The sequence below is a fragment of the Heliangelus exortis genome, chromosome 7, assembly GCF_036169615.1.
Source record: "Heliangelus exortis chromosome 7, bHelExo1.hap1, whole genome shotgun sequence".
Taxonomy (NCBI): domain Eukaryota; kingdom Metazoa; phylum Chordata; class Aves; order Apodiformes; family Trochilidae; genus Heliangelus; species Heliangelus exortis.
Window position 1 is genome coordinate 9,285,663 of NC_092428.1, and position 26,178 is coordinate 9,311,840.

At 38.2% G+C, this 26,178-nt stretch overlaps 2 protein-coding genes across 6 annotated transcripts in view; one reads left to right on the plus strand and one right to left on the minus strand.

Moving 5' to 3' along the window:
• The window catches only part of MYOF (myoferlin), a 68,377-nt gene extending 59,522 nt beyond the window's left edge, over nucleotides 1-8,855 (minus strand). For 3 of the 4 annotated variants that reach the window (XM_071748683.1, XM_071748682.1, XM_071748681.1), the window contains exons 1-3: nucleotides 8,651-8,851; nucleotides 2,772-2,827; nucleotides 2,506-2,597 (exon numbers count right to left, since the gene is read on the minus strand). In XM_071748683.1, coding sequence (XP_071604784.1) covers nucleotides 2,506-2,597; nucleotides 2,772-2,827; nucleotides 8,651-8,738 — 236 coding nt within the window. In that variant the 5' untranslated portion in view covers nucleotides 8,739-8,851. Of the gene's footprint in view, nucleotides 1-2,505; nucleotides 2,598-2,771; nucleotides 2,828-8,650 lie in introns of all 4 variants that reach the window. The other variant, XM_071748686.1, reaches the window with a different exon arrangement.
• Nucleotides 8,856-11,357: 2,502 nt separating this feature from the next.
• On the plus strand, nucleotides 11,358-25,736 carry CEP55 (centrosomal protein 55). 2 transcript variants are annotated; one of them, XR_011726779.1, is made up of 8 exons: nucleotides 11,358-11,540; nucleotides 13,254-13,538; nucleotides 15,626-15,691; nucleotides 16,478-16,619; nucleotides 18,256-18,557; nucleotides 19,677-19,748; nucleotides 20,260-21,227; nucleotides 21,617-22,312. XR_011726779.1 is itself a non-coding variant. In XM_071748699.1 (8 exons), exons 1-8 carry the CDS (start codon nucleotides 11,358-11,360, stop codon nucleotides 23,619-23,621), a joined length of 1,383 nt encoding a protein of 460 aa, XP_071604800.1. In that variant the 3' UTR covers nucleotides 23,622-25,736. The 2 variants fall into 2 exon arrangements, 1 of the variants encoding a protein (XP_071604800.1); XM_071748699.1 differs by lacking the exons at nucleotides 20,260-21,227; nucleotides 21,617-22,312 and adding exons at nucleotides 22,320-22,445; nucleotides 23,415-25,736.
• The last annotated feature ends 442 nt before the right edge of the window (nucleotides 25,737-26,178 follow it).

Sequence of the window (26,178 nt, forward strand, 5' to 3'; positions counted from 1 at the left end):
CTGCATACGTTGCTTTGTTGTGCACAATTCAAGGCTTAAATTCTACAAAACTCCAGGTATGTAAGTTTTTTTTCTTTTTAAAAATCACTGTTATCTTACTTTTCATGTGCATTATGTATTTGTTTCATCACAAATACATCAAAAACCTCAAAGTCTAGGTAAAAATTACAAAAAGTACCCTCCAGCTTTATTAAAGTGTACATATTATGCTTTTTAGTAGGATGTAATTAATTGAATTTTAGTGTTTCCATACATATAACTTCCATTTCTCACAGCAAGAATTATTTTCAATGGCCACAACCAAAAGGTCCCATCAACTCAATTTACAGGAATAACTCATTCTATTAAAAAATTAAAAAGTTTAACTCTAAAGTTTAATTGAACAAGACACCTGTATTACTTACATGCTTATTAAATATTCCTATTCTGTAAGAGTGTAAACCTACAAAAAATGTTTAAATGCCAACATGGACACCTGACACCATTTGACTACTCTAAAACTTTTAATAATGTTGCCTCCATTCATATAAAGATAGATGCTTCAATTCAAGGCAGCTCCTTTTACAGTGTTTTCAACAGCAAGCTGAAACTGGAAAAAAACCCAACATACCAAAACATTTCCAGAAAATCATATGCTGTGTGGACCTTTTCTGTAGTAATTACTTCATGTGTAGAAAAACTATATATATTTTTCCTCTTTTAGTTGACAAAAATCTATTTGTATTTTGTGTGACAGCCTTGCTGGCATATGCATGGATATTGTTTATCTTCAGTTCTCTAAAATTAATAATAAAATCTGATTTTGTCAAAAACTAAGCGTCTTTCATGAAGAAGTTTTTTGAACACTGAGGACTCAACAATTGCGTGAATGAAAATTTCCTTTAATCTCACAAACAAAAACAGTACCATAAATAGAAAAAAAAAAATGAGGCCTTAGATCACATGATATATGATTTTTAGATGCCTTAAAAATGCAGAATCCCAATTTTAGGCATGCAGGTGCTGTACATACTGCACTGGTAAGATTCAAGCCTGTTGACATGCACAAACAGCATTAACCATGGTACAAACGGTGCAGGAGGAAAAGAGCCTTAAGTTCCTTCCCATTAGTGTCGTCATTAAAACAGGCCTCTGTCTGCTGAAGTCCTTACATCAAATCCTTTACACTTAGTAGGAGTTTGCCTTTCCTTTTCAAGAAACTAATATCAGAAAAAGCAATTCTCAGTGGCCTCCCATCCCATCTTTGTAACACTATAGAGCCCTCCTGCAAGGAATGGGAAGCTAGGTATCCATTTTCTTCCTCTGCTGAGGCTACTCAAAATACTTTTCACAGAATACTCTCTTAATACTGAACCACATACTTTTAAAAAGATGCCCACCCCCCCCCCCCAAAAAAAAAAAAAAAAAAAAAAAATCAACCACCAACCCAAGGAAAAAAATCTTCAATCCCCTTTTAAACAATGTTTTAAAAATATAACTAGAAGGGGAGGGAGCAGGACCACTTCCAGTTTTTCTAATTGGCAGTGAGCCTGAGGCTTGTAACACAGCCAACAATTGGAATCAAATTCATCTCCCTAATCCGGTTGACAGAAGGTACTCTCATATCTGACAATGAAAGAGTTCTGCAAGCTGATCTTGGGGAAGTTACTTCTCTTTTCAAGTTTTTAATGACTGTGCAGAGAACTCACGATTCACAGGGCCAGCAAGAGGACAGTAGGAACATAGCATTTCATAGGCTCCACTAGCCAGGACATGCAAGAAAACAGAAACCCAGATTCCATTCGCAAGACAGGGTTTGTATTTTGTCCAACATTTTTATCCTGGTAACTAAGTCAGTCTCCCAGGAGACAAGTCTAGGACTTCAGTCCCTCCAGACAGTAAAAGAAATTGATTTAGGCTTCCACTCTTCCTAGGCAACACTTAAATAAATGATGTAAAATATAGACATTCTGGGAGATTTTACAAGATGGTTAACTGCATTTTGTAATTTTCAGTGGTTTGTGTTAGCTGTTCTCTGAGAATACCAATTAAGAGTTATTGAGAAGTACTTTCTGGACATTTATTATGTATAGTAGTCTTGGGTAGTGCCCTGCACCATTCTGCAAGATGACAACCTGCACCAGGTATCTGCAGTGGCATAAATCTAGTTACACAAGGACCTTTGTTAAAAGTGAGCACCAACTGGAATATGGCAGCCATAGTTTAAAAATGACAGAGAGGGAGTCTAAATTTTACCTATATTCTGCCTTAAATGCCTAAAAGTTTCCTTGAATTTAGCTTTAGTGTGTACAAAACTAAAATAAAAAGAAAGATGACACTTTGCTTCAGAACAATAATCCAGCTGAGGAGGTATGAAAGCCCCCTGTCTTATAGGCTACAAGTAATATTACACCTGAAACTATCTGATTTAATTTATCATTTCTCTCCAGCAATTCTCAGTTCCATTTTTCGCCTGGACTTTTCACTGAAATATAATAAGGGAAAAAACTGGAAAAAACCCCATACTTGTTCTGTCCAATTGTTTCAAAATCCTTCACAATAATTGCCAGGGAAGATGAATTATCCAGAGCAATTCCTTTCAAGTCAAATTCAAGGATCTGGAAAAAAAATGGAGCAAAGCCAAATTGTAATTACAAGTTACGTGTTAATTGGTTAACATCACACAACACAATTATTCAGAAATGCTGACATTCACAGTTCTAGAAATTGATTTACCTACTTTATATACATTTTGTCTCAAAAAAACCCAAGACATTGTTAAAAAATTTTACCTCATTCCAAACAGGATGAATTTCACTGTCAATTTTCTTTGTTTTCTTTTTTTCATCTGCAAATACAAACAAAGTGTGATGATCCATTTTTGCTAAAGCACTACACAAATTTCACAATTTTTCCTTTCACTTTTTATTCTGTTTTGTTTAAATATAGCTTAGGATTGTTTCCAAAAAGAAAAATAATGTTTAGGTTTCTCAGCCTTTTATTACCCTTGACTATAACTTCAGTAATGATGAAAGAAGGCAGACTGAAGGCTTTGGTGACATCAAACCAGTGACCTCAAACCGATGAACTTCAGTAGCAAAGGAAATGATACACATTTACCATATCCTAGTTAGAAAGCACTTATAAGTGTTTAGTTCTGAAATTAAATCACTTGGTGAAAAGTAATCCTCAAAAGAGTATGCTTAGTGTCAGCACTTCCTGCTTTAAATGAGTAAATGCTAGCAGAAATACACATGCATGTAAGAGGAAATAGAGTCTTCCCTGATAAAATGGTTTCCAGAGATTATACAGATCACTGACATTTACTGTAGCAAAAAATTACAAATTTTCTATATTTCATGGTAAAATTTGCAATTGGTCAACCTACAGATAATGGGAGGGTGGGGTGGGGTGTAGTGTGAATTACGTGGCATTTCAATTCAAATTCCTTCTCCTGAGAGGAATAACTCAGGTGTTGCATAGGCCCTTTGGAGGTTCCCCTCACCTATTAAAAAGGGAAACAAACTTTGGTCTTACAACACATTCAGGGCAAGAAACATGTGCCATCTTCATTTTTTAGTTGCACTATATGTACACAGCACCAATGCTGAACAAGTCTTGAGACAACACTCAGTAGCACAAAAGAACCCTGGCAAACATGCAGCTCTCAACAGAAATTGCATATATTAGTGATAAAAAAATCAGTATATTTAAGTACAGTCAGTAAACTAACTCAACTACTCAACTACCACAAGGAGTCAAAGTTTCAGATAAAATCCTTGTATTTAGCAACTGTAGTAAAGGTAATAGCATCTTCTGTTATTTGCAGGTTCTGGCTATACTTTGCCAGGAAAATGTTCAAAGGCCTGAGAAGAAAGAGTCAAGATATACCACATGGGCAAGGTCATATGCCCATTATCCATGCAGTAGACTGTGATGGCTCTTTGGGCTGGATCAGAGTGGCACGTACTGACTGGAAGGACAAAACTCAGCCCATAGTGCAAATTGTGATAACTGACTCATATTTATGTAACAGGAATTGTCTGCGATTGTACAGGATATTGACTCACATCTCACCACAAAGGGAAGCTCATTCATGACATACCATGCTGTGGACTGGCATTTTGCAGGAAAAAAAAAAAAAAAAAAAAAAAAAAAAAAAAAAAAAAAAAAAAAAAAAAAAAGAAGAAGAAAAAGAAAAAAAAAAAAAGAACCAATTAACATTCTAGTATGAGAAAATCCATTATCCATTAGGAGACAAAGTGTTTTTCAAAACTGAATATCCCAGAATATCTGGGGGTTGGCACTGGTACTCTAAGGACCCCTGCAAATAGGAAATGGGACTTAGGGAAAAGATGGTCTTAGTGCTGGTGAAAAAAGGAACTGTTGCAGATGTCTTGCAAAAGAGGTAGTGAATCACAGCCCTGATCCTGATGGAACTAAAGATAAGAGTCCTATGATCCCTGCCTAAGCACAAACGTAATTCTGTAAGGTAAGGGAAGCTCTGGCTTGAACAATCAGGACAAGTAAAATTTTCCATCTGGATTATCCATTTGCATAAAAGCTAGAATAAGATTTATGATTTCCCTAACAATATGCATACTCTAGATTATGTGGAAAAAAAAAAGAATGTTTTGCATTTGTGTGGAAGGTGGATGAAGACCACCGGAAAACAAAGTTACATTTGGTTTTACTTGTAATTTTAGTTACTCTGAGTGTAACATTGACATTCCTTGAGCATGTCTTTTGCACACATTTTCTTCACTCTCTTTTTATTACACTTCATATAATTATTTTAATGCACTGGTTTCATGTGGGGGTTTGTTTTGGTTTTAACTGTTGACAAAGAGCTTTCTTCTTCCCAGAAAAAAAATAAAATAAATCTTTGAGAAGCAGGGTAAAACGAACCACCCAGTTTTTCCAGGAGTTCACATAAGGCTCAGGTCCTGAAGTCTGCTCTCCTCTATTGGTAATGAATTCAGCTACAGTAGGCAAGACTGGATCACAATTCTAAGACAGGCCAGTCATAATTTTTAACTTGGCCCTACCAAGAAATAAGAGTAAGAAGTCATAACTAATACAAGTAAACCACTCTCTATATATACATATATATATTATTATTATTAAGTAATTACAACAGCCTTAGTACTCTAGAATAAATCCTTGTTTGCATTATCTTGATAGAGGCTTTATATCAACACATGTTCTTTAATATTCTCAAGTAAAAATTAATGTTATAAAACTTAGTTATAATGCAATGTTCAAAATATTTACTTGGGGTGAGCTGTTTAAATAATGTGTTCCATCATTAGAAAATTAACTGCAGTACTGCAAAACAATCAGTGCTGTAATTTTTTTTTTTCCTTCTCACTAGGATTTTATACATTTCAGCAGGTGGACAATAGCAGAAGCAAACATTATCTTTTAGAACAGTTTTAAGGCTAAGATTCAAGAGAGAATCATATTTCAGTTCATTAGGTTTTCCATCAAAAAAAATCGTTAATGATGTACTAAGATTGCATGCTGGCAGCAATTGCAGGATCAAAGAGGCAGCCCTTCAAAGCCCAAGAAATTAAAAGTTAGGGTAATCTAATACTCTGCAAAACAGAAAATATAAATTTATTAAATCATTACATTCAAATACTCTTTTCTTCCACACACTGAAATATAAACATAGTTATGAACTACTGCAGGCCTGACGGAAAGCTCTTAGATTAAGCACAAATGAAAAAAGAAATTTTATTCATGTTGGCCAAATTAAACAGAATGCAATTTTACATCAGTTTTTAGTGCATAAAGCTGAATGCAGTAGTCGAAAGGAATGATCTAAGCAGAAATGTTCTAGTATTGACTGCACATATAAGAAGGTATGTCAATTTTTACACTCAAAGAGAAGAATCTGACATATTTTCTCCAGTTTGATATATCTGACAAACTAAAAGAATTTTATGGGTTCAACCATTACTACCTAGGTGCCACTTCAGCAGATAGCAACAGTTTTTCATATTAATCTGACTAATAACTTCTCCATTACTAGTTCTGCAGTAGCAGCACCCAAGTTCTGGACAGCAATACTTGTTTACTCTCAGGGTGTAGCTTTCTTTGAACAAGGAGTTGTTCTTAAAAGTAAACAGAAGTTCCATCATCCCACTGGACTGAAAATAAATGTGCAAAAAAAGTCAAATGCTTGCACAAAACCCTTCTATTGTAAAAATAAGATACAACAACAGGTACAGCTTCCCCATAATATGTACCTAATATATGCCACTGTATTAATTGCATTGACTGTATAGTCTATATCTGGCTTAGTTATACAAATTTGAAGCCTATTCTATTCATATACATGAAACTATACTAATATAAGCGTGTTAACCTAGGAAGTGTTTGCCACCTAGTAGCCTCTTCATAGCCATACAGGTGTAATCCTGAGAGATGCCAGGTGTAGTCAATGACATTTTAAAATAACTGAACCTGACATCAGCAAAGCCCATGTAAGTTAAGTTTGAAAAAGCTAACAAACGAAACGCTGTTTACTGAAATGTCAACTTCCACACCAATTTTCTGTGAAATGACTGCTGTTCTCTAAGAGTTGCCCAAGAATATAATAGAACCAAACATTAACATGAAAATAGACTGTATGGCTATCACCAAAGACCTGCAAATGCCTGAGTTTTTCCCAGTCTGGAGAACTAACTCCCAGTTGTGTTTTAATATGTCTCCCAGGAGCTACAATGGATATGCACTGCTGCTAGAGACTGCTGCCCTTTGACGTACTGCTTCCCCAAAATGAGGCTGTTTGCCTACCTCTACACACCAATAGAGTGAGAGGAAACAGGGTGTATTTAAAAAATATCTATAAACATACGTAGCCAGAAGTCTAAGATATTTCAGGTACAATCCCTACTCTCATTCACCTGGCAAGCAGGTGCACCACTTACAAATTAAATCAGAGCTCCTCAATAGCTGGCAAAAGCCTGATATTTTCTGGCTCCCTTGAACTGCTCTGTACAGAAAGCAAAAATTCAGACTATTGTGTAAAACCACATGAAAAGAAGTGAGAAATTAAATAGCCTTAATTAAAAAGCCACCACAATTATGAAGTTGGATCTAAGACAATGGTTAAGCATGTTTGTGAACACGAAAAATTCCTGTTAGAGTACATAAAGAATATAAACTCATTCATGTTTGCTGCCCAGTTCCTGTGTTTGGATAACTGAAGGACTGAAAAACAAATACAGCAATGATGAAGAAAAAAGATAAATCTGTTACTTAGATTTACTAGGTAAAACATAGAGTTCCATTAGAGCACACAGTAGGGATAAAAGACTACAAGGAGATGTCTCTTAAGGCATAAAGAAGCAAAGGCATAAAACAGCTCTGGAGCATTAAACTGGAGGAACAGAGGTAACACAGAAAGGCAAAACTGTGATAGGAAAGCAGAGAAGCACAAGGAACTGAGGCTATAACTGCTTAAGAAGCAGCAGAAGTAAATGCTACAAACTGGAGAAATTACAGAACACCAGTACAGCACTTTTTTCAGGGCAAATAAAATAATATTTGAATTAGGAAGTTCCAAAAGCTACCAAGACAGACTCAGACACCTGCCTTAACACAAAGGGGGGAACAAAATAAACTTGAAAAGAGGAGCAACAGAAAGGAAATGGAATGATATGACACATTTGATACTGAAATAAAGCATCTGAAAACTTTTTCTTTTGTAAGTTAACACACTGGACGTGCACTGCCTTGTTCTTTTGCAGCCTCCAGCAAAATGTCATGATTTCAGATTTGGTTTCTGAAGGTGACAGACACTGCAATGATTTTTCATACTTTAGGAAATACCATTCCCATATCAGGACACAGGAAACCAGGTCACCAGGAATTAAGATTAACATTTGTCACAGTTAGCTTTAACATGCATCATGATCTAAAGTTACTTCGAGGTTTCTACACCTTAGTGATAAAACAATACTTGAAACCAAGTTCCTTTAGTCTTGCCAGGTGAAAAAATTTCTTCAGGTGAAGAAATTATGTAAACAGGTAAAATCTACTGTGAAGTATAATTAGCTTTATATATAAATGCTAATTTTATAAGACTGTTTTCTGTATCTGACATGCAATGAAAGCGTAAAATGTGGTTTGCTTCCTAAATCTTTATTTTAAATTAAATAATCTCAATAGACAAAATGTTAAAGTGCAATTAATTTAAAAACAAAACAAAACACCTTCAGCAATGGTACTAATGTTTTTCAACATCCTGGTGATAACAATAAAACCAGCCACAAAAAAAACAAACCAAACAGTGTAACACTCTGCAGAGACTGTGCAAAGTAATCAAGACAGAGGAATGATATTTTTCAGACGGAAAACAGGGCAGTCTTCAATTCCAGAATGAAGTGGGTTTATCTGTGGACTTCTATTTGAAGTTTAAAGCAATGGGCTAAGCCCTTGCAAAAGCTTGTGAAATTTGGATCCTGAAATGAAAGACCAATGCATTCCACCCAGCTCAAACTTTTCAGGTAACTCCTGACTAATTCAAAAGTTTAGTCCATGAAGTTACATCAGATGTAACTTAAGGAAAACATGTTTTCACAGAATTAAAAATACTTCTATAGGATACTATGCTTCAGAAGACATCCTCCCTGAGTACATTTATGACCATTTTCCTTACCTTTAAAAATAACAGAAACAATAGGATCTGGTTTCCCAAACTTGGTTTTAGGAATATTGGTAGCAGATTCCACAATCACCCGAAGCATTGTGTTCCAGGCTTGGCTAAACGTCGATTCATAACCAAAGAAATTCAAGAAAGGCTTAAGTTTCACACTCCCTAACTTCTGGGCTGAAATGCTAGCAGGAAGAGGAGGCAGGGAATAACTGGTTTACATTAAAGAAGGTCAATGGGTGGATCTATGACGGACTAGCTCCCGAACGCTATGAAAAAAAAAAAAAAAGAAAAAAAAAAGGAGCTGTAAATTGACACCAACCTCTATGCTGCTGCACAAAGAGAGCTCTTGCCAATGAAATCCAGGAACAGAATGGGCACAGTGAAAACGAGTGCGGATTTTTTTTTTCTGCTTTTATTCTTAAGCTGCATGTCGCTGGTAAGCAACCAAAGCAAGAATCAGCATAAGCAACATGAACATTAAGAACAACGCCGTTACTCAAGATACATCACAACTGTCTCTTGGTATAACAACGTGCAAAATTTCGCGATAGCTTATATATTTTGCATTTCAGCTTCTAGAACTTGTTTATAAATGTGTTCAGCTCGCCTCCGTGTCAGTGGATAATCACAAAATGCTTTCGGTCTTCAAAGCAGTTGAAGTGCTCCCCCTTCAGTTGCGCTCTGTAACCACCACGTTTTACACAGTAAATTAGAGGTTCTGCATTTAACTCTTTAACTCTTAAGAAATTATTAAAATAACTGTGTATAAGTTAAAATAAAGTAGAATTAGGGTAATAACATAAAAATATGGGTAGACCCCTTGTGTTTGGAGGCCTATAAATATTTTGTCTTAACATAAATCCTTGCAGTGGAATGACACTTCGTAAAACAGAATCATGTAATTGTCACAGTTGGAAAAGACCTCTAAGACCACCGTGTTCAACTGTCAACATTACTCTCCCCCCCGAATAATGAGTGTATAGATATATATATATATATATCAATACCTGTATCACCCACTAGAGCATGTCCTGAAGTGTCTCTACACGGTTTTTAAATACTTCCAAGGACGGTGATTCCAACAGCTCCCTGGGCAGCCAATTCCAATGTGTAACTACTCTCTCAGTAAATAAATTCTCCCTCATCTCTAGTCTAAACCTCCCCTGGTGCAGCTTCAGGCCATTTCCTCAAGTCCTGTCATTGTTCACTTGAGAGAAGAGTCCATCACCCACCTCCCTACAACCTCCTTTCAGCTGGTTGTAGAGAGTGGCTAGGTCTCCTGTCAGCCTCCTATATTACAAGCTAAACATTCCCAATTCCCACAGTCTCTCCTCACAGGGTTTGTTCTCCAGACCCTCCACCAGCTTGGTTGCCCTTCTCTGAACTCACTCCAGCAGCTCAATGTCCTTCTTTCAGTGAGAGGTCCAGAACAGGACTCCAGGTGTGGCCTCACCAGTGCTGAGCAGAGAGGCAAAAAACTTGACAAGTAAAAATAACTCCTTGCTCTAAGCTGCCCCATATTCAGTTTTTAAACTTTACAGCAGTTTTTCTCAGATGCAGACCAGATGTAAAAAAACAAGCAATGCACAGCACCACTGCAAAATACCTTTTTAAGAGATAGGAGGGGAAGCCAGCAAGATTGAGCAAAATGAGTCATATGTGGACAAAGTTCAGGCAAGTTTTTATATGCTAACACAAGAACTATGCTAGTTTATTACTTTTAGAGACAAGATGGACCTTGCTTCCTTTCTAAAATTATTACATTTTGGATAGCTGAGGATTACTGGGGAGATAATCTAAAGAAAACACAATCAGGAGCAAGGACAAACACACTGAAGACACGGGACTTGCCTGAAGCATCATGGTGGGTTATTCCACCCTTGCCCCTCCCGGTCCCTAGCCAGTTCCCTCGGTGCACATATAGAGCCACAGGCTAGGCTCATGGCCCCACAGGGATGGAAGCCACTGCCGTTTCTGTCCGAACAGTATGAGAACCGCAGCCTCGGGAAGGGTGGGAAGAGCCACCGCTGGGGAGCAACGTGAGGGGGCGCACACCTGCCACCCCCTCTCCTTTTACAACTGCCCTTTGATGGCGAACTGGCAATCCCCTCAAACGGTAAAGTATCGTCCCGGGAAGGGCAAACAAACACCGCAGCACCCGGCTCCCAGTGGCCAAGCTGCCCCTGGCCAGCGCTGGGGAGCCCTGGCCAGCAGTGGGGAGCCCTGGCCAGCACTGGGGAGCCCTGGCCAGCAGTGGGGAGCCCTGGCCAGCACTGGGGAGCCGTCTCCCCCCCGCCGCTATTCCGCGCAGACCAAGGGCGCGCCCCTGCGGCCGTTAACGGACACTGGGCAGCGCGTGCCCCGCAGCCCCGCCCATTCCCTCGAGCCACCCTCTTCGCGGAAGCGTTCCTTAACCCCGCCCCACGCCTCTTTTGACCCACCGAAGGCACCGTAGCCTTTCCTTCCACTCAGCGTGGGCGCGGACGGAAGTGACGATCCCGGAGCCGCGGGATTCAAACTCCCGGAAGCGGGTCGGAACCGGAGCCGTTCCCTCCCGCTGTCACCCCGGGGGCGGATAGGCCCCTCTGCTCCCCGAGGTTCGGTCCGAGAGCCGCCAGCAGGAGCTGGAAAGCTCTGCACTGCCCGGACTTGGCTTACACTGTGTCTGCAGTCACTCTGCCTGGTTCATTTTTTTAATAGGTGCTTAAAGATGAATTCCAGGACCGCTAAAGATACAATTATGGGCAAGTGGGGCTTCAAGCCAGGTAGCTTCAGGCCTGAGAGTGATCTCGAGAAGTGTAAGCAGGAGAATGCTGCCCTGAGGAGATCGATAGAGGAAGCCCTGAAAGGGAAGAGCAGAATGACTGATCCGGAAAGGAAGGGACTCCTGGAGGTGAGGGGGATGTTTGTACTCGAGCCATCGTTTCTGATGTCCTGTTAAATGTGATGCTAACAGGACAATCAATGTGAGTCTGAGTGTGTTCGACTTTGAAAGCCCCATTCTGATCTTTCCTCTTAGTTTACTTCGATGGCACTGCTGATTTAGTTCGACATTTTTGTTCTCAAATATTTGTCAATGAAGACTGAACGAACCAGTCACAATCATCTGACAAAGCTGTTAAATACAAAGACTTGAGGGCACAGGTGTCAATTAGTCTATTAAGAATGGTCCTCGTATGTCCAAATCTTTGGAACAGTTGGCTCTGAATTATTCTGAGCATTTCCTACACAGAGCATTGTTTGCCAGCAGTTGCCTAATGACATACTGGAAAGTGCTGAGTATTTGCTTGAACTGTCTTCCAAAGCACCCACTCATCAACAGAACTGTAATCAGGTCTCTGCATTTTTCTTCTATTACAACCAAAGAGCAGAAACTGAGACACTGCAATTCCCAAGCCTTGCAGTCCATTCAGGGTTGTTCAGTCATGTGGTTGCATACTAAGCTCAAGGCTCACTACGTGACCAAGTCACATGTTGTCAGGCTTTCTGACAGGATGGGAAAAATCAGGATTTTTTAAATGGATACAGCTAATGGAGTCTAGGCACACCAATATTTCTAGGCTAGTTCCCTACAATAAGGCTTTTCATCTGTCTGTGCTACAGTGTCAGTTGAGAAGTGACCTCTCTACCAGCTTTGTCTAGGCAGCTCATGTACTGTTTTTGCTAAATTCCTTGGTGTGTTTGCTGTGTCTGATGGAGTTTGCTGCTTGCTCAGTGTTGATGACTTAGTATTGGGTTTCTAGTTTACAGGTGGAAAATCAGTCATGTTTAGATATAATAGGTAATATTCATTATATATTTTAATTAAGTGAACCACTCCCTAAATGAGGCTCTTTAAAATTCAGTTTCTTTCAGCTTCTCTGTCATCCTCTAATGACTCTATCAACATGTAGGATTTCAACATCAACCTTTCTCATGGAAAAGGAAATGTTCTTAGAAGTTTATGTAGAGCCCCAAAGTATCTCAAATGCAGCAGTAATGTTATGTGATAAATATCTGTGCTAGACACCTGTTGAAAATAGGGTGTCTATTGGGTATGTCTACTAAAGCACATTTTGAAACTAAAAGGCCAAATAATTTGGAAAACAAGATCCTCCTTCTGAAGGCTTTATTGTAACTCTTTTGTAACTTTACTTACTGTCCCTTAGTTTGCAAGATGGCTCTGCTGCTTCTCAAAAGCTAATAAATATGTTAACCAACACTAAGAAATTTATCACCAGCCTCTTCACTGGAAGTGTCCAGAAGGTTTTGTACTGCTTGTGTTTTAAGGTTCATCTGTTATAGTGATCAGTATTCATATACAAACCTGAGATTTTAAGGAGTACCAAGTCCGTGACATTTGGTTCTTTGTGTTCTTTCCTTGTTTCAATCTGTCTTCACTCTCACTTCACTATATCACTTGAAATTTTTTTAGTAATTACAGTGGTATTGTGATGATCACCACAGTATTGTCTATTTAGAGTAAAAAGTAATACTTGCAGCTCATTTAAAGCTAAGAGAGAACCTTTCAAAGTGAGTATCTTCTCAAACTGTTGCAAAACTTGCTAATGCTGAAGTTGCATAGACTGACACTCATTTGACTCTTTTTATATTCCATTTCATTTAGAAAATACTTTCCCTGGAAAAGGAAAAAGAAAAACACAACCATCTTCTTGAACAGAAGGACAAAGAAATCCAAAGCCTGAAAGACAAGCTTAGATCCAAACCCAAGATTGTTGAAGTCTCCTCATTACAAAGTCAACTAGAGGAAAAAACAAAGGAAGCAGAAAGGAGAGAACAGTTACTTCTTTCTATAACAGAAGAAATGAATCGGTTAAAGTGCAATTTATCCACTGTTACTGCAAAATATGCTGAGCTTGAAAACAGAGCTGGGGCTTCTCAGGCATCCCAGGTGAGCACTGAAAAAACATGGTAATTGCAAATTCCAATCCTAACATCTTTACAGGTTAGACTTGGAACTTACACCCAGTAAGAACCTTTATCTGTTCCAAAATAGGATGTATTTTTAACCTTTCTACATGTTGCATTGAAATATTCATGTATGAAGAGAGATGATGTCCAGGTTAATGCTAAATGAGGAACAGTCAGGGAGCACAACTTCAGACAACAGAGCTGGGGAGGGAATTCTCTAATGCTGTACTGCAAAGTCCCTTTTTCATAACCGTGTGGTTTGACTGGTGGTACTGCATGTCATGATCCACTGTTACTTAAGCAAATATTATCCCTTTCTCAGGTTTGAATGCTCAGTGATTAAACAGGCTGTGAAGGCAGCAGTGAGAGACATGGGGCATTAATAAAGACAAACTAAGCTCCTCACCTAACCCACCTTCAGTCATGAGCTAATTGGTGATGTCAAGCCTGGGCTGCAGTGATCATGCACGGGTGATGTTTGTAGTCTGAGGGACGTAGGTCAGGCAAAGCATAAAGTTAGGACACTGTATTGTATGAAAGCAAATTTCCAGCTGTTGAAGGAGTTAGACAGTGGGATCCTCTGGGAACAAGAGAGCACAACAGAGCTGGGAGATTTTTAAGGATGCTTTCCGTAGAGTTTAAGAGCTCTCGATCTCCAAGTGGAAGAAGTTGGAAAAGGAGGGCAAGAGACCACCATGGCTGAGTTCAGACCTACCTGCTGGTCAAATTTAAGGGCAAGAAGGAAATGAAGAGGCAGTAGAAGCAGGGGAAGGGAAGAGTATAATGATGCTGCCTGCTTGTGTAGGGATGAGGTCAGGAATGCCAGGGTGTGGCTGGAGCTTGGCAAGGGATGCAAAGAGTAAAAAGGGCTTCTACAGGTATGTCAGCCAGAAAAGGAAGATCAGAGAAAGTGTGTGTGTGTGTGTGTGTGTGTGTGTGTGTGTGTGTGTGTGTCCACTGAAAACAACTGGCAAACTGGTAACAATGGATGAGTAAAAGGCTGAGGGTATTTAACTTTGTCCTCAGTCATCACTGTCTTCCCACACCTCTTATGTCTCTCCCACATCTCCCACATGAAGATCAGGTTTGTGACCACCTGAGGAAGCTGGACATACATAAATCTATGAGACCTGATGAGATGCACCCTAGAGTCCTGAGGCAATTGGTTTGGTAGTTGCCAAGCCACTCTCTGTGATATTTGAAAAGTCATGAGAGTCAGGAGCAGTCCCTGTAGACTGCAATCTACAGGGAAATTCTGCACCCATTTTTAAAAAGAGTAAAAAGAAGACCTCAAGAACTACTGACCTGCCAGCCTCACCTCTGTGTCTGCTTTTTCACAAGTGCCTTTACTTTTCTGCAGTTGTTTTTCCACTCCTGTCTGTTCTAATGTTCCATGGAAAATGCAGTAGTATCTCAGTAAGGGGCCCTTGGTAGGTAGTTGGTGTCTTGTCCAGCTTTTGACCTGCAGATGGCAGCGGTTCCCCAAGCTCTCCCGGGAAATAGCCAAATACACGGTGAAGCATCTATCTACTGATCTTCAGTAATAATGCATCACTTCAATAGTGCAGTATCTTGGGAAATACCACTTTAAATGTAATTTTTAGAAAAATGTCAAGAGACTAAGCTTTGTTAGAGATTTTAAAATGTATGTTAATTCAACAGATTTCCATGAAATTTTTGTCAGTGAACTAGCAAAATATCTTCTAGTTTAAAATCAGAATTTTCTATTTTTTTTTTAATGTATTTATCAACAGAAGAAAACAATTGACTAATGTTATGACAGGCTGTTTTAGAAAACATGAAAACAAGTCTAGCAATGATGCTTGAAACTGCCAGGTGGCACATGAACAGGTATACTCTGAAATGGAAACAGTAGTTTGTAACAAAACAGTAGTTGTAACAAAAACAAGCTGCAAAGATCGTTAAACATGAAAGATAAATTTATGCATCTGTTTTTCATTTTCAAAACATCTATGCTATTTGTGTGACACTAATAATTATACAGGACTAGGTTCACTGTTTCTGCCATCTACTTATCAAGAGTACTAACCACTTCTTTGTCTACAGGAAGCAGTAACAAACAGCACTGGATTACCAACTAATTTTCATGAAGTTGAAAAACAACTGAAAGATGTAAGTTTCATGTACAATGTTGCAAGTACAAATCATCTATACCAAGATGCCCAAGAATGCAAATTATTACCATACACATTATTGGGTAGTATGGGACCTCAGAGGGTATGTTTCCCTCTAAAACATAATACCTACAATTATTTTGTGGCAAGACAATAGTTTAAATAAAAAGATCTGCAAAAAAACCCCAACCAAACAAGCCCAGTATTTCCATCATCTTTGTTCTGATGTTCCAAGCAAGGTTTTACAAAGTGGTTGCTGACAAAACAGCAACCCCAAGTAGCTTGCTCTGACTTCAGTGCTGACACTGCTTGAGACCGTAAGAGGTTGGCTGAGAAATGCCCCGAGGTCCATTCTAACCTGAATAGTTCTATGATCCAATCAGATATAAAATCCATGTCCTTGTTCTTATGAACTTTAAATTGCAATGATACAGTTTTAGTTTATTTCATTTTCAAGATCTGTCATTTTATATTTGAGATTGACAGATTACCTGATTAGGGCATGAGTCGTTAAAGCCTTTCTTTTAAAGTCATTTTCCCATTCCAAGAAATAAGGCAATTGGTGTATAATATTGCTGCAGTTCTAACTTATGCTCAACCATGTGCATTATCTTTCCAAATTAAGACTGCCTTTATTGTACAGAAATGCAATTTTCTGCAGAATTAACTAGCTTATTGTCAAACCATGTAATATACAATTTTTTTGCATTTTTGAAAACTAATACGTCTAAAATTTGATAAATTACCATGTTTCTTTGTGGTTCCTCTGTTTCTTTTCATGAAGGCTCTTGAGAAAAACCAACAGTGGCTGCTGTATGACCAGCAGCGTGAAGCATATGTCAGGGGACTCCTTGGGAGGATCTTTGAACTTGAGCAGAAGTCAGGAATGGCTGCCCAACAAGAATCTAAAGAATTCATTTCAGAAGGTATAAACTTTATTTTTTCCCCACAAGTGACCCAAACCATAATTATCTAAGTATCTATAGAATGAGTTTTCTGAGAACAAATTAAAGCACAATCAAACAAAATCAAGACTTTCTTCCCAACATTTTGGTTTCTTAAAGTTAAATCTTGGTTGAGTAAATTTCTTTTTTTTTTTGTAGCTTGTTATCTATCTACATTGCTTAACTGACAGTAGTTCATGTTCTTATTGTCCTCAAAGAGGAAGCCCTGACACTCTATTAACAACCTCCCTGTTTGAAGAAAGTGTTGAGGCAAATATAGGTATGTCTCCCATCCTTCAAAGTACACTTTCAACCTACATAATAGAAGCATTAAAGATTTATTAGCCAGGTGTGGATCAGGTTTTTTACATTTTTAAATTCAAAATAAATATTATAAAAATGACTCAAGACTGTCATGTTCTTTGCTTACCTAAACAGTTCTTACAGGTAGGTTTTGGCACCTGTCCAAAACAGTGTTTCACAATATGGAGCTGGCTACATTTAGCTCACTTATGTGCTCACTTATGTTCCTCAGTAAGGAGCAGCTTCTCAGTACCATACATTTAGGTGGAGCTGAGTTGTGCTTGACCACCATGTGGATTAAAATTGTTAAGAAGCTAGACAGAAGCAGACATCCCAGGTTTCTAAGAACCTAAGCTATACAGGCTGAAGATAGATATGATGAATTTTTCTAATGAAAAACTTGATATCTTGCTAAAGAACTCACCAACTTATAAAGGAATATTGCTTGTGAGAAGGTAAGGCTTAGCTCTTAGTCAAAGGGAGGGAGAGTGAGAGGAAGCCTTCAATAGGAAAAGTACAAAGTCAAGAAATTAGCAGTGCCAAAAATCAACAAAACCATTGAAATCCTGCATTCCTTGTTCTGCGTTTGGCTATGTTTTGTATCTCTACTGAATTTCTATGGACTTCCTCCTTTTTGTTTTTTGGGGTTTTTTTTCCTGCTTAACTAAATTTTCCTTGGATTGACAAGCAGAGACTTTTCAAACTCCAGTTTAAGTCACTAGCTAAGAAACAGACATTTTTAAATCAAAAGAATTGAATCCTGATTCCTTTTATTTGCAATTTAAATGGTGACAATACAACTTGAAGATAGTCTGAAAAAGACAGTGGATAGTCTGGCTTTATTCATCAGTGCTGAAGCAGATCCCCAGGGTATCTCTGGGAAGAGGGTAATGCCAGAACCTTGGCTAAGGAGCCTAAATCTGGCAGTGAGACTCATGCCCTTAGGCCTTGATTCCTGTGTGTCAGTATAATTCATGAAGCCATGTAAGATCAATGTGTGGGGCATGGAGTTGATGTAGTCAATGCCATCGATACATCATTGCTATAATTTTTAGCAAAGGAAATGTTTGTAGCACAGAATACTGCATGGAAGACAAAAATGGAGTTTTCCAGTAACTGTTTTGGGAAGGAGACATTTTGGCATTAGAAGCATTAGAGCTGGTTTAGAGTTTAGTGTCAGTTTGAGCTGAGTAATAGCCTAGAATATCAATTTCTATCAGTGTCCCTTAAAATGCTGTCAAGAATTTGTTGTTCTAATTTTTACATGATTTTTCCCACCCCACGTTACTATCTCAATTATTTCTAACTCATTAAGGTCATCTACAAGAGGAAAAGCAAAAATATTATGACCAGCTATTCCTGACTGCTAAGAGTGATCTTGAGACTGAAAGATGCACTGTAACCCAGCTGAGATTTGAACTTAATGAATTAAAAAAGAAGTATGAAGAAGCACAAGAAATAACAAGTTTAAATGCCTTAATGCAGTCTGAAATGAAGACTCTAGAAAATGAAAATAAAATTAAAGGGGAGAAGGTGCAGAGACTAAAACAAGAGAATGAAGCTATTAATGTTCAGCTCATAGAAGAACAGAAAAAGTCTAAAGATCTTCAGTGTCAGGTGAGTGGATGCATTTGGAAGTTTAAGATCATTAGAGAAATCATTTAAGATAATCAGAGAGCTGAAAAGTCATACTTAATCAGAATGGACCATCACTCACTTCCTGTGGTAACTGGTCTTTTTACTTGTATCTAGACTAATACCTTCATTTTTTTCTTTGAGTCTAATGGCTTTAACCACTCTGGCTTGTTAGAGGTGGGAGAAGGCATGTAAATGCTATATGTTTGTACTTAAAAATATTCAGTGCTAACCTCCTTTTGTTTGGAATACATGGGAGGACTATGCTGCTTCCCCTACATGTTACACTGCTGTCTTGGAATATTCCTATCAGCATGATGATGCTAACTAAAACCAGAAATCTGTTGTTGTTTCTTCTGGACATGAAATCATGACCACATATATCTGCTGAAAAGAAACTGGAAAGTCTTTCTAGAGGGCCTGGCCTTGAGGCATAAGATAGACTTGCTACTTAGAGAAACTTGTGGTCAATAACAAAGCAAAGGAGAACTGAAATCTGAAATACAAGCATAAAATATACTAGGCACCAAAGTAGGCTAAAACCAGAACAGCAGTTTAGGTCTTTAAACACAGGATGGTTCTCCCTGGTTACTAATAATTAACAGGTGTGGATTTTATTTTTTTTTTTGCCAAAGAACAACAGCATTCACTATAAAAGTTGATACATGCTCATAATACAGAATATTTTTATTTATGTCAACCCATTATAGTATAATACTTTGAGGCTTAAACTTGCTCTATTTTTTAAAAGAAGTTGCTTTTTTTACATCTTAGCTTGTTAGTGCAAACATAGGCTTTGTGTTTATATTTTTGTCTGCATCCTAGAAATTACCTAGGAAAGTTAATTTTGATATTATTTGAACTATAACATCATTTTTCATTTTCCCTTGCTCAGTGCAATGATAGCATTTCCCTGGGGTTTTTCCCAGAGAAGCAGAAATATTTAAATTGAGTTTCACTGTTACATAACACGCATACATTTTTCTGTTTGCATTTGAATAGAAAAGTTTACTTCCATCCCTTTTTTTATTCAGTATTTGTTAAGCTTATTAATTGTTGTATAAGGAAGTTCTTTATTAAACATATTTTTCTGCCTTGTAGGTGCAACTTCTTCGAAAATTGTTGCTCAAACATCAGGAGGAACACACTAGGATAGATTTACTGGAACAACAGGTACTGAACATCTCAAAGTTAAAAATTAGTAGTATATTAAATAAGGTAATATTAGAGATGAATATTCAACTGTGAATATATTCTTGATGCTTCTAAAAGCTTCTAAAAATGCCAGTGTATCTGTCAAGAGGAAAATCTTTAGCCTTCTTTTACAGAGAAGAAGGTGTGATCAAACCTGATGCTATTTTCTCCACAACCACTTGTTCAGCCATACAGTGTCAGATTAGGTATGGGAAACATTCTAGAGCAAATCAGCTTGTTCAGGTTTTGAAGTACACTCTCGATCAAGTTATACAAATAATTGCACTATCATGTTTTCCATCTTTATTTTTTCCAAGTATATTGTTACAGAATTAAGCCTGGCCAAGGATAATAAGATGGGCTTCTACAGGTACATCAGTGACAAAAGGGATACTAGGGAGAATGAGGGCCCACCTCCAGAAAGATACAGGAGACCTGGGCACATGGGATATGGAGAAGGCTGAGCTACTCATTGAGTTTTTTTCCACAGCCTTCACTGGCAAGGGCTCTGGCCACACCTTCCATGTCACAGAAAGCAAAGGCAGAGACTGGAATGAAGATCTGTCCACTGTAGGAGAAGAGCAGGTTCAAGACCACCTAAAGAACCTGAAAGTGCCCAAGTCTGTGAGACCTAACAAGATCTGTTTTTGGCTCCTGAGGGAACTTGCAAAGTTGCAAAACTACTTTCTATCATATTTGAAATGTCATGGCAGTCTGATAGTTCTGATGGACTGGCAAAGGGGAAACAACTCCCGTTTTCAAAAAAGGAAGGAAAGAAGACCCATGGAAATACAGGCCAGTCAGGCTCACCTCGGTGCCTGTCAAGATCATGGAGCAGATCCTCCTGAAGGCTCTGCTAAGGCACATGAAAAATATGCAAGTGGTTGGTGGCAACCAACATGGCTTCACCAAGGGCAAGTTGTGCCTGATAAATTTGATGGCCTTTTACAACATGGTCACAACATTGGTGGACAAGAGTAGAGCAACTGACATAATCTATCTGGCCTGCAAAGCATTAGACACTGTCCCACATGACATCCTGGTCTCAAAATGGCAAGGATATGTATTTGATGGATGAACCACTCAGTGGATAAGGATTTGGCTGGATGGTCACACTCAAAGAGTGCGTGGTCAACTATGTTCAAATGGCAAAGAGTGACAAGTGGCATTCCTCAGGGATTGGTACTGGTACAGGTGCTGTTTAATATCTTTGTCAGAGACATGGACAGTGGGATTGAGTGCACCCTCAGCAAGTTTGCTCACATCAAGCTGTGGTGATATTAACACACTGGAGGGAAGGGATGCCCAGATGGACCTTGACAGGCTTGAGAGGTGGGCCCATGTTAACCTCATGGCCAACTGCAAGGTCCTGCGCCTGGATCAGGGAAATCCCAAGCACAAATACAGGTTGGGTGGAGAATGCATAGAGAACAGCCTTGAGGTGAAGGACTTGGAGATGTTGGTTGATGAGAAGCTCAACAAGAGCTGGCAATGTTCACTTGCCTGGCCTGAAGGCCAACTGCATTGGGCCACATCAAAAAAAGCATGGCCAGCAAGTTGAGGGATGTGATTCTCTGCCTCTGCTCTGCTCTTGTGAGATTCCACCTGGAGTACTGTGTCCAGTTCTGGATTCCTCAACACAGAAAAGATATGGAACTGTTGGAGTGAGTTCAGAGGAGGGCCACAAAGATTATCTGAAGGTGGAAGCACCTCTTCTATGAGAACAGGCTGAGAGAGTTGGGGTTTTTCAGTCTGGAGAAGGGAGGGCTCTGAGGAAACCTTATAGTAGCCCCCTGAGGGAAAGCTGGGGAAGGACTTTTAAAAAGGGCAAGTAGTGACAGGACAAGGGGGTAATGGCTTTAAACTGTAAGAGAGTAGGTTTAGATTAGATATAAGGAAGAAATTCTTTAGTGTGAGGGTGGTGAAACATTGAAACAGGTTGCTGAAGGAAGTTGTGGTTGCCTCATCCCTGGAAGTATTCAAGGCCAGGTTGGATGGTGCTTTAAGCAACCTGATCTAGTGGGAGGTGTCCCTGCCCATGAAGGGGGGTTTAAACTAGATGATCTTTAAGGTCCCTTCCAACCAAAACCACTCCATGATTCTATCTATGTTATTGGGGAAAAAAAAGACACATTTATCTGCTAAGCTTGGGTGTACAGTCTTACCCATAGTTTCTGTCCAAACTGTCTTGCTCTAAGAACCATCCTCGAGTAGAAACTGGCATTTTTGATGAGAACTTGCACTGTATGTTTTTCTGTAAAATGTTCAGTTTAAGATTTCTAACCAAAATAACTTAAAACTTCACCTCTACTAAGCGAGTTTTTTATAATTGGGCATATATGAATTTAACTGTACAGAAAGCAACACGTAATATATGTGTATATATTTATATATTTGGTATTTATATTCCATTTTAGGACATGACAGGAGAGTAAAAATTACTTTAAATATATAACGGGGGAACATTTCCCTCTTCCCCTCCTTCCCCCCACTCTTAATTCCTAATCATTCTGACATTAATCTTTACTTTTAACTGTTTGGGGTTGCCAGATCCAAATATGCACCACAGATTTTGAGAATGAAAAGCTTGATCGCCAGAAATTGCAGCACCAGTTAAACAAAGTCCATAAGGAACTGCGCAAGGCCAGGGAGCAAATAACACGTCTGGAACCTCCGGTATGTGCTGTATTAACTGTAGGTGAATTTGGTGCATAAATGCACATCTTTTCACTTTGGGTGTAGTGAGTCTTCTGTTACTGTCAGCAGATATTCACTGTAAGCCCTTAGACCCTTTAGGTGGCCCCAAGGTGCAGAACCCCATGTCGATTAGTGGGGCATCACTTCTCCATGCAGCATGCACAGAGAAATAGTACTGAGTTTTTTTCATTTCCAAAAAGACAGGCTTCCTACTACAATGAAAAATGACATCTGTTGTATTGGGAGGGCCATGGTCTGTTTATGGCTTATTATAGGTGCCCAAAGAAAGGCACCTAGATTTAAGTCTACACTTAATGGAGAAATTTATAGGGGAAAGTATTAAGCAAGCCATCGATCTGTTTTGCTCTGCCATATCCAGGATTGCCCTGGTCTTGAACAGAAATGTATTTGGACTGTTAGTGTTTCTGGAACTCTGGAATAGGTTGCCTTGTAAGATTATGGGCTAAGGAGGAGTAGCTGTTGAACAGACAAAACAGGTACTTCTTACAGTTAGGGACAGCCCATACACAAAGAAATTTCATGCATGGGATCTGCAGGTGAAGAGAAATTTAGGGCAGGGTTTTTGGGAAGGTAACTGGGCAGTATCCTAAGTAGAGGGGACCAAGGCATCATTTTATTAAGTAAAGATAATGTGTGAGTAGCTAGAAAGATGATTGGAGAAGGAATCCAAGTTAGATATTATGGGAAACCTGTCTTAAATACTCTGCAGAAAAGCTACCTACAATCTGCTCTAAGTGTGGTGATAGAATTGCACAAAAGTCCCTCTGTTATTAATATGAGTAATGTATCTGCATTTAGCCATCTTTAGAATTCTTTCCTTAGTGCTATAACACACAAAAGGCTCATTTGCCATCAAACATTTATAATTTTGGGGGCAGTATTTGATCAGTGTGCACATGCCCTAATCTTAAGCTTCTGCTTTTCCAGAAATTCCAGGAATCTGGACGTATGGAACCACAAGAAGATTTGCAAGCTGTGTTTGAAGAGAAGCTAACCATGTATGACACAAGTCCTTCTCTGAAACATTCAAGCCTTCTTGATGAAAGTTTTCTTGAGTGTCCCAAGTGTAAAGTTCAGTATCCAACAAGCCAACATAGAGAATTATTAGCACATATTGACTTTTGTACAGCTTAAATTCCAAATAGATTTACTGTATTTGCTTTATACACACTGCCAATATGCTCTTCTACAAAGGCAAAAAATCTTTTTTAGAGTTTTTTTTTAAGCTCTAAAGGACTATTTTACCTGATCTTTTTGCAAAAAATGGATACTGTATTTTTGGTTTCAAATGGAAATATTTTTTAGAATTGGAAATATCTTAAAATAGTAAACTACTGACTTAATTTTTTGCACTATTAAAAATGAGAACAGTAATAGCACACCTATTTTATCAGACTTCATTTTAATGTTTGACAGTTCTTGGCTGGTGAATCCTTATGACTGTGCTTACACCTTAAGTGACAATAATAGCTGCAAAAGATTTTTGGCTCTAGTAGGTACACTATAAATATATTTATACATGATGTGTGTGTGTATGTATGGTGTGTATATAGTATTTATACACATAGCATATATCAAGTGTCACATGTGTAATGTATTGCTGTCTTGATATATTAAAACTCAGAAGGTTTATATTAAGAGGTCTTTGCTGCTTAAGATTCATGCTGAAAACATCAGTCATAAGTACCTTGTTTTCCTGAACCACAGTCAGGGGTGACAGAGTTTATATGAAAATGCTGACCAAGGTTTAAGCTCTTCTCAAAAAAACCCAAATTCATTGGAAAAAGAAACTTCCTAGCAAATGTAAGGTTTTTTTTCAGTACCAAGGAAGTTGGTATTTCAGACAATGGCAGAGACCATTTTTTGATGCTGAAGTATGCTTCTTTGCACTTGTGTGTTTTAGAAGCTAAAGTTGGGAAATCTGAGTTACATAATCTGTTCCATTTGACAGATTAAGAAATTAGAAGTCCAGTTTTAATAAATTGCTTTAGCACTTGAGGTGTTGCTATTTTGGGATTAACACAGAAAACAGGTTAGCAATACATTCTTTTCTGACCAAATATCATGAACTAAGGAGTAAAACAGAAATTATGCTTCAGAATGTCAAGGTTTTTCTATGAGTGAAATTCTCTTAATTCCATCTCCTTCTTTCTAAACATCTTTTAAATTCAGAATACCTATGTTTTCATTGCAGCCTAGTAATTTTAATCTCTAATAGCACTACTTCTCAGCTAGTATTCTATTCCCAGTTGCATACTTGACATAGTTTCTGCAAAAGGAAATTCTGTTCTTTTATGTATTATAAATGAAGTAAGTTTGCTTGCTAAGGGTAAGCAATGTTCTCTTCAATAGTTCTGAAGCCTTCTTAAATTAGCATAGAACACTCATTACAAGCTGTAGAGGGACACTCAAAGCTGATAATGGGATAACCTGTTAAAAGTTTTGTTCATTCCAGCAACTCTTGTGAGCTTTAACAATGTATTTAGACTTGCTTGCTAACTATTATACCTAAGCAAAAAAAAAGAACCAGATATATTTATATCCACCAGTGGGGTATATATTGTAAAAACACAAAAATTACATTCTACTGCATCAAAATACCTATTTTGAGGGAAGAATGACAATTATTGTCAACAGGTGACTAAAACCAACTGTAAAACTCCATCTCCATAAAGCATGCAGATCATATCAGTGCTTTTTTCCACTCTTCGGAAGCTAAGGAATCTAAGACTGAAAATTCTTTTATTCTAAAACTAACAAAAAAAAGTCTGCTGCTCTGCTTTGCAGTTATATGTAGGAAAGAAAGGTTTGTGCCTCATTATAATACTATGATTTAGGTAGAAGTTTAGTTCCTTGTAAGGCAGGAAGTAATTAAAAAAATCTCGAGCACCTTGTATCTGTGACTTGGGCAGTCTTTTTCTGGGTCACATCCATTTCAGATAACTGAGTTTCAACACATCAAAAATTCTGTAAAAGTCTGCATCATTTGAAGATGCTGGTCCAGGGAATTTTCTGGATTAACACAAGGGTTCACCAATACTAGCACACTTAAAAACCCTGGTTTCACAGCTTTCTTTGTAAACGCAAGTGTATTTGGTTGTCTTGATGCAATGTGATGTGATTGGAAACACAGCCAAACTCAGCTTAAGAAATTACTTTTGTTGTTTTGTTTTGTTTTTTTCTTTTTACGCAAGGAGAGCTTGAGGATTGAAATCCTTTTCTTGTATCAAATAGATCACCTAATAATTTTCTGCTCGTACAACTTTCTCTTATACTACATATGTTTAGGGAAACTATCAAATAAACCACGTATGTTTAAATATGCAGATAAGTGACACGGAGGCACAGTGCTGCTTATGCTGTAAAAGAATCATGCTGAACAACAGAAAGGTTTAGAAACATCAGGACATCATTGTTCACCTGGTAAAGAATGCTAAAAGAAATGGTGCAGTGTCTTCAAGAAAACTAGGGGGAATATTGCTGTTGTGGTATGTCCATAGCAAAGCAGAGTTAGGTGTGTTTACAAGCCACAAAAACACAGAAGTGGAAGAATTTTAGGCATTTCCATTTTAATCTGGCAATTAACTTGTCTATTAGTTCCTGTGTCTTGTAATCTGATTGAACTGTTAAGACCACAGTAACAGTGCTGCCTATGGTTTAACCTTAAAAAAGACAAGCAATTATGTCTAAT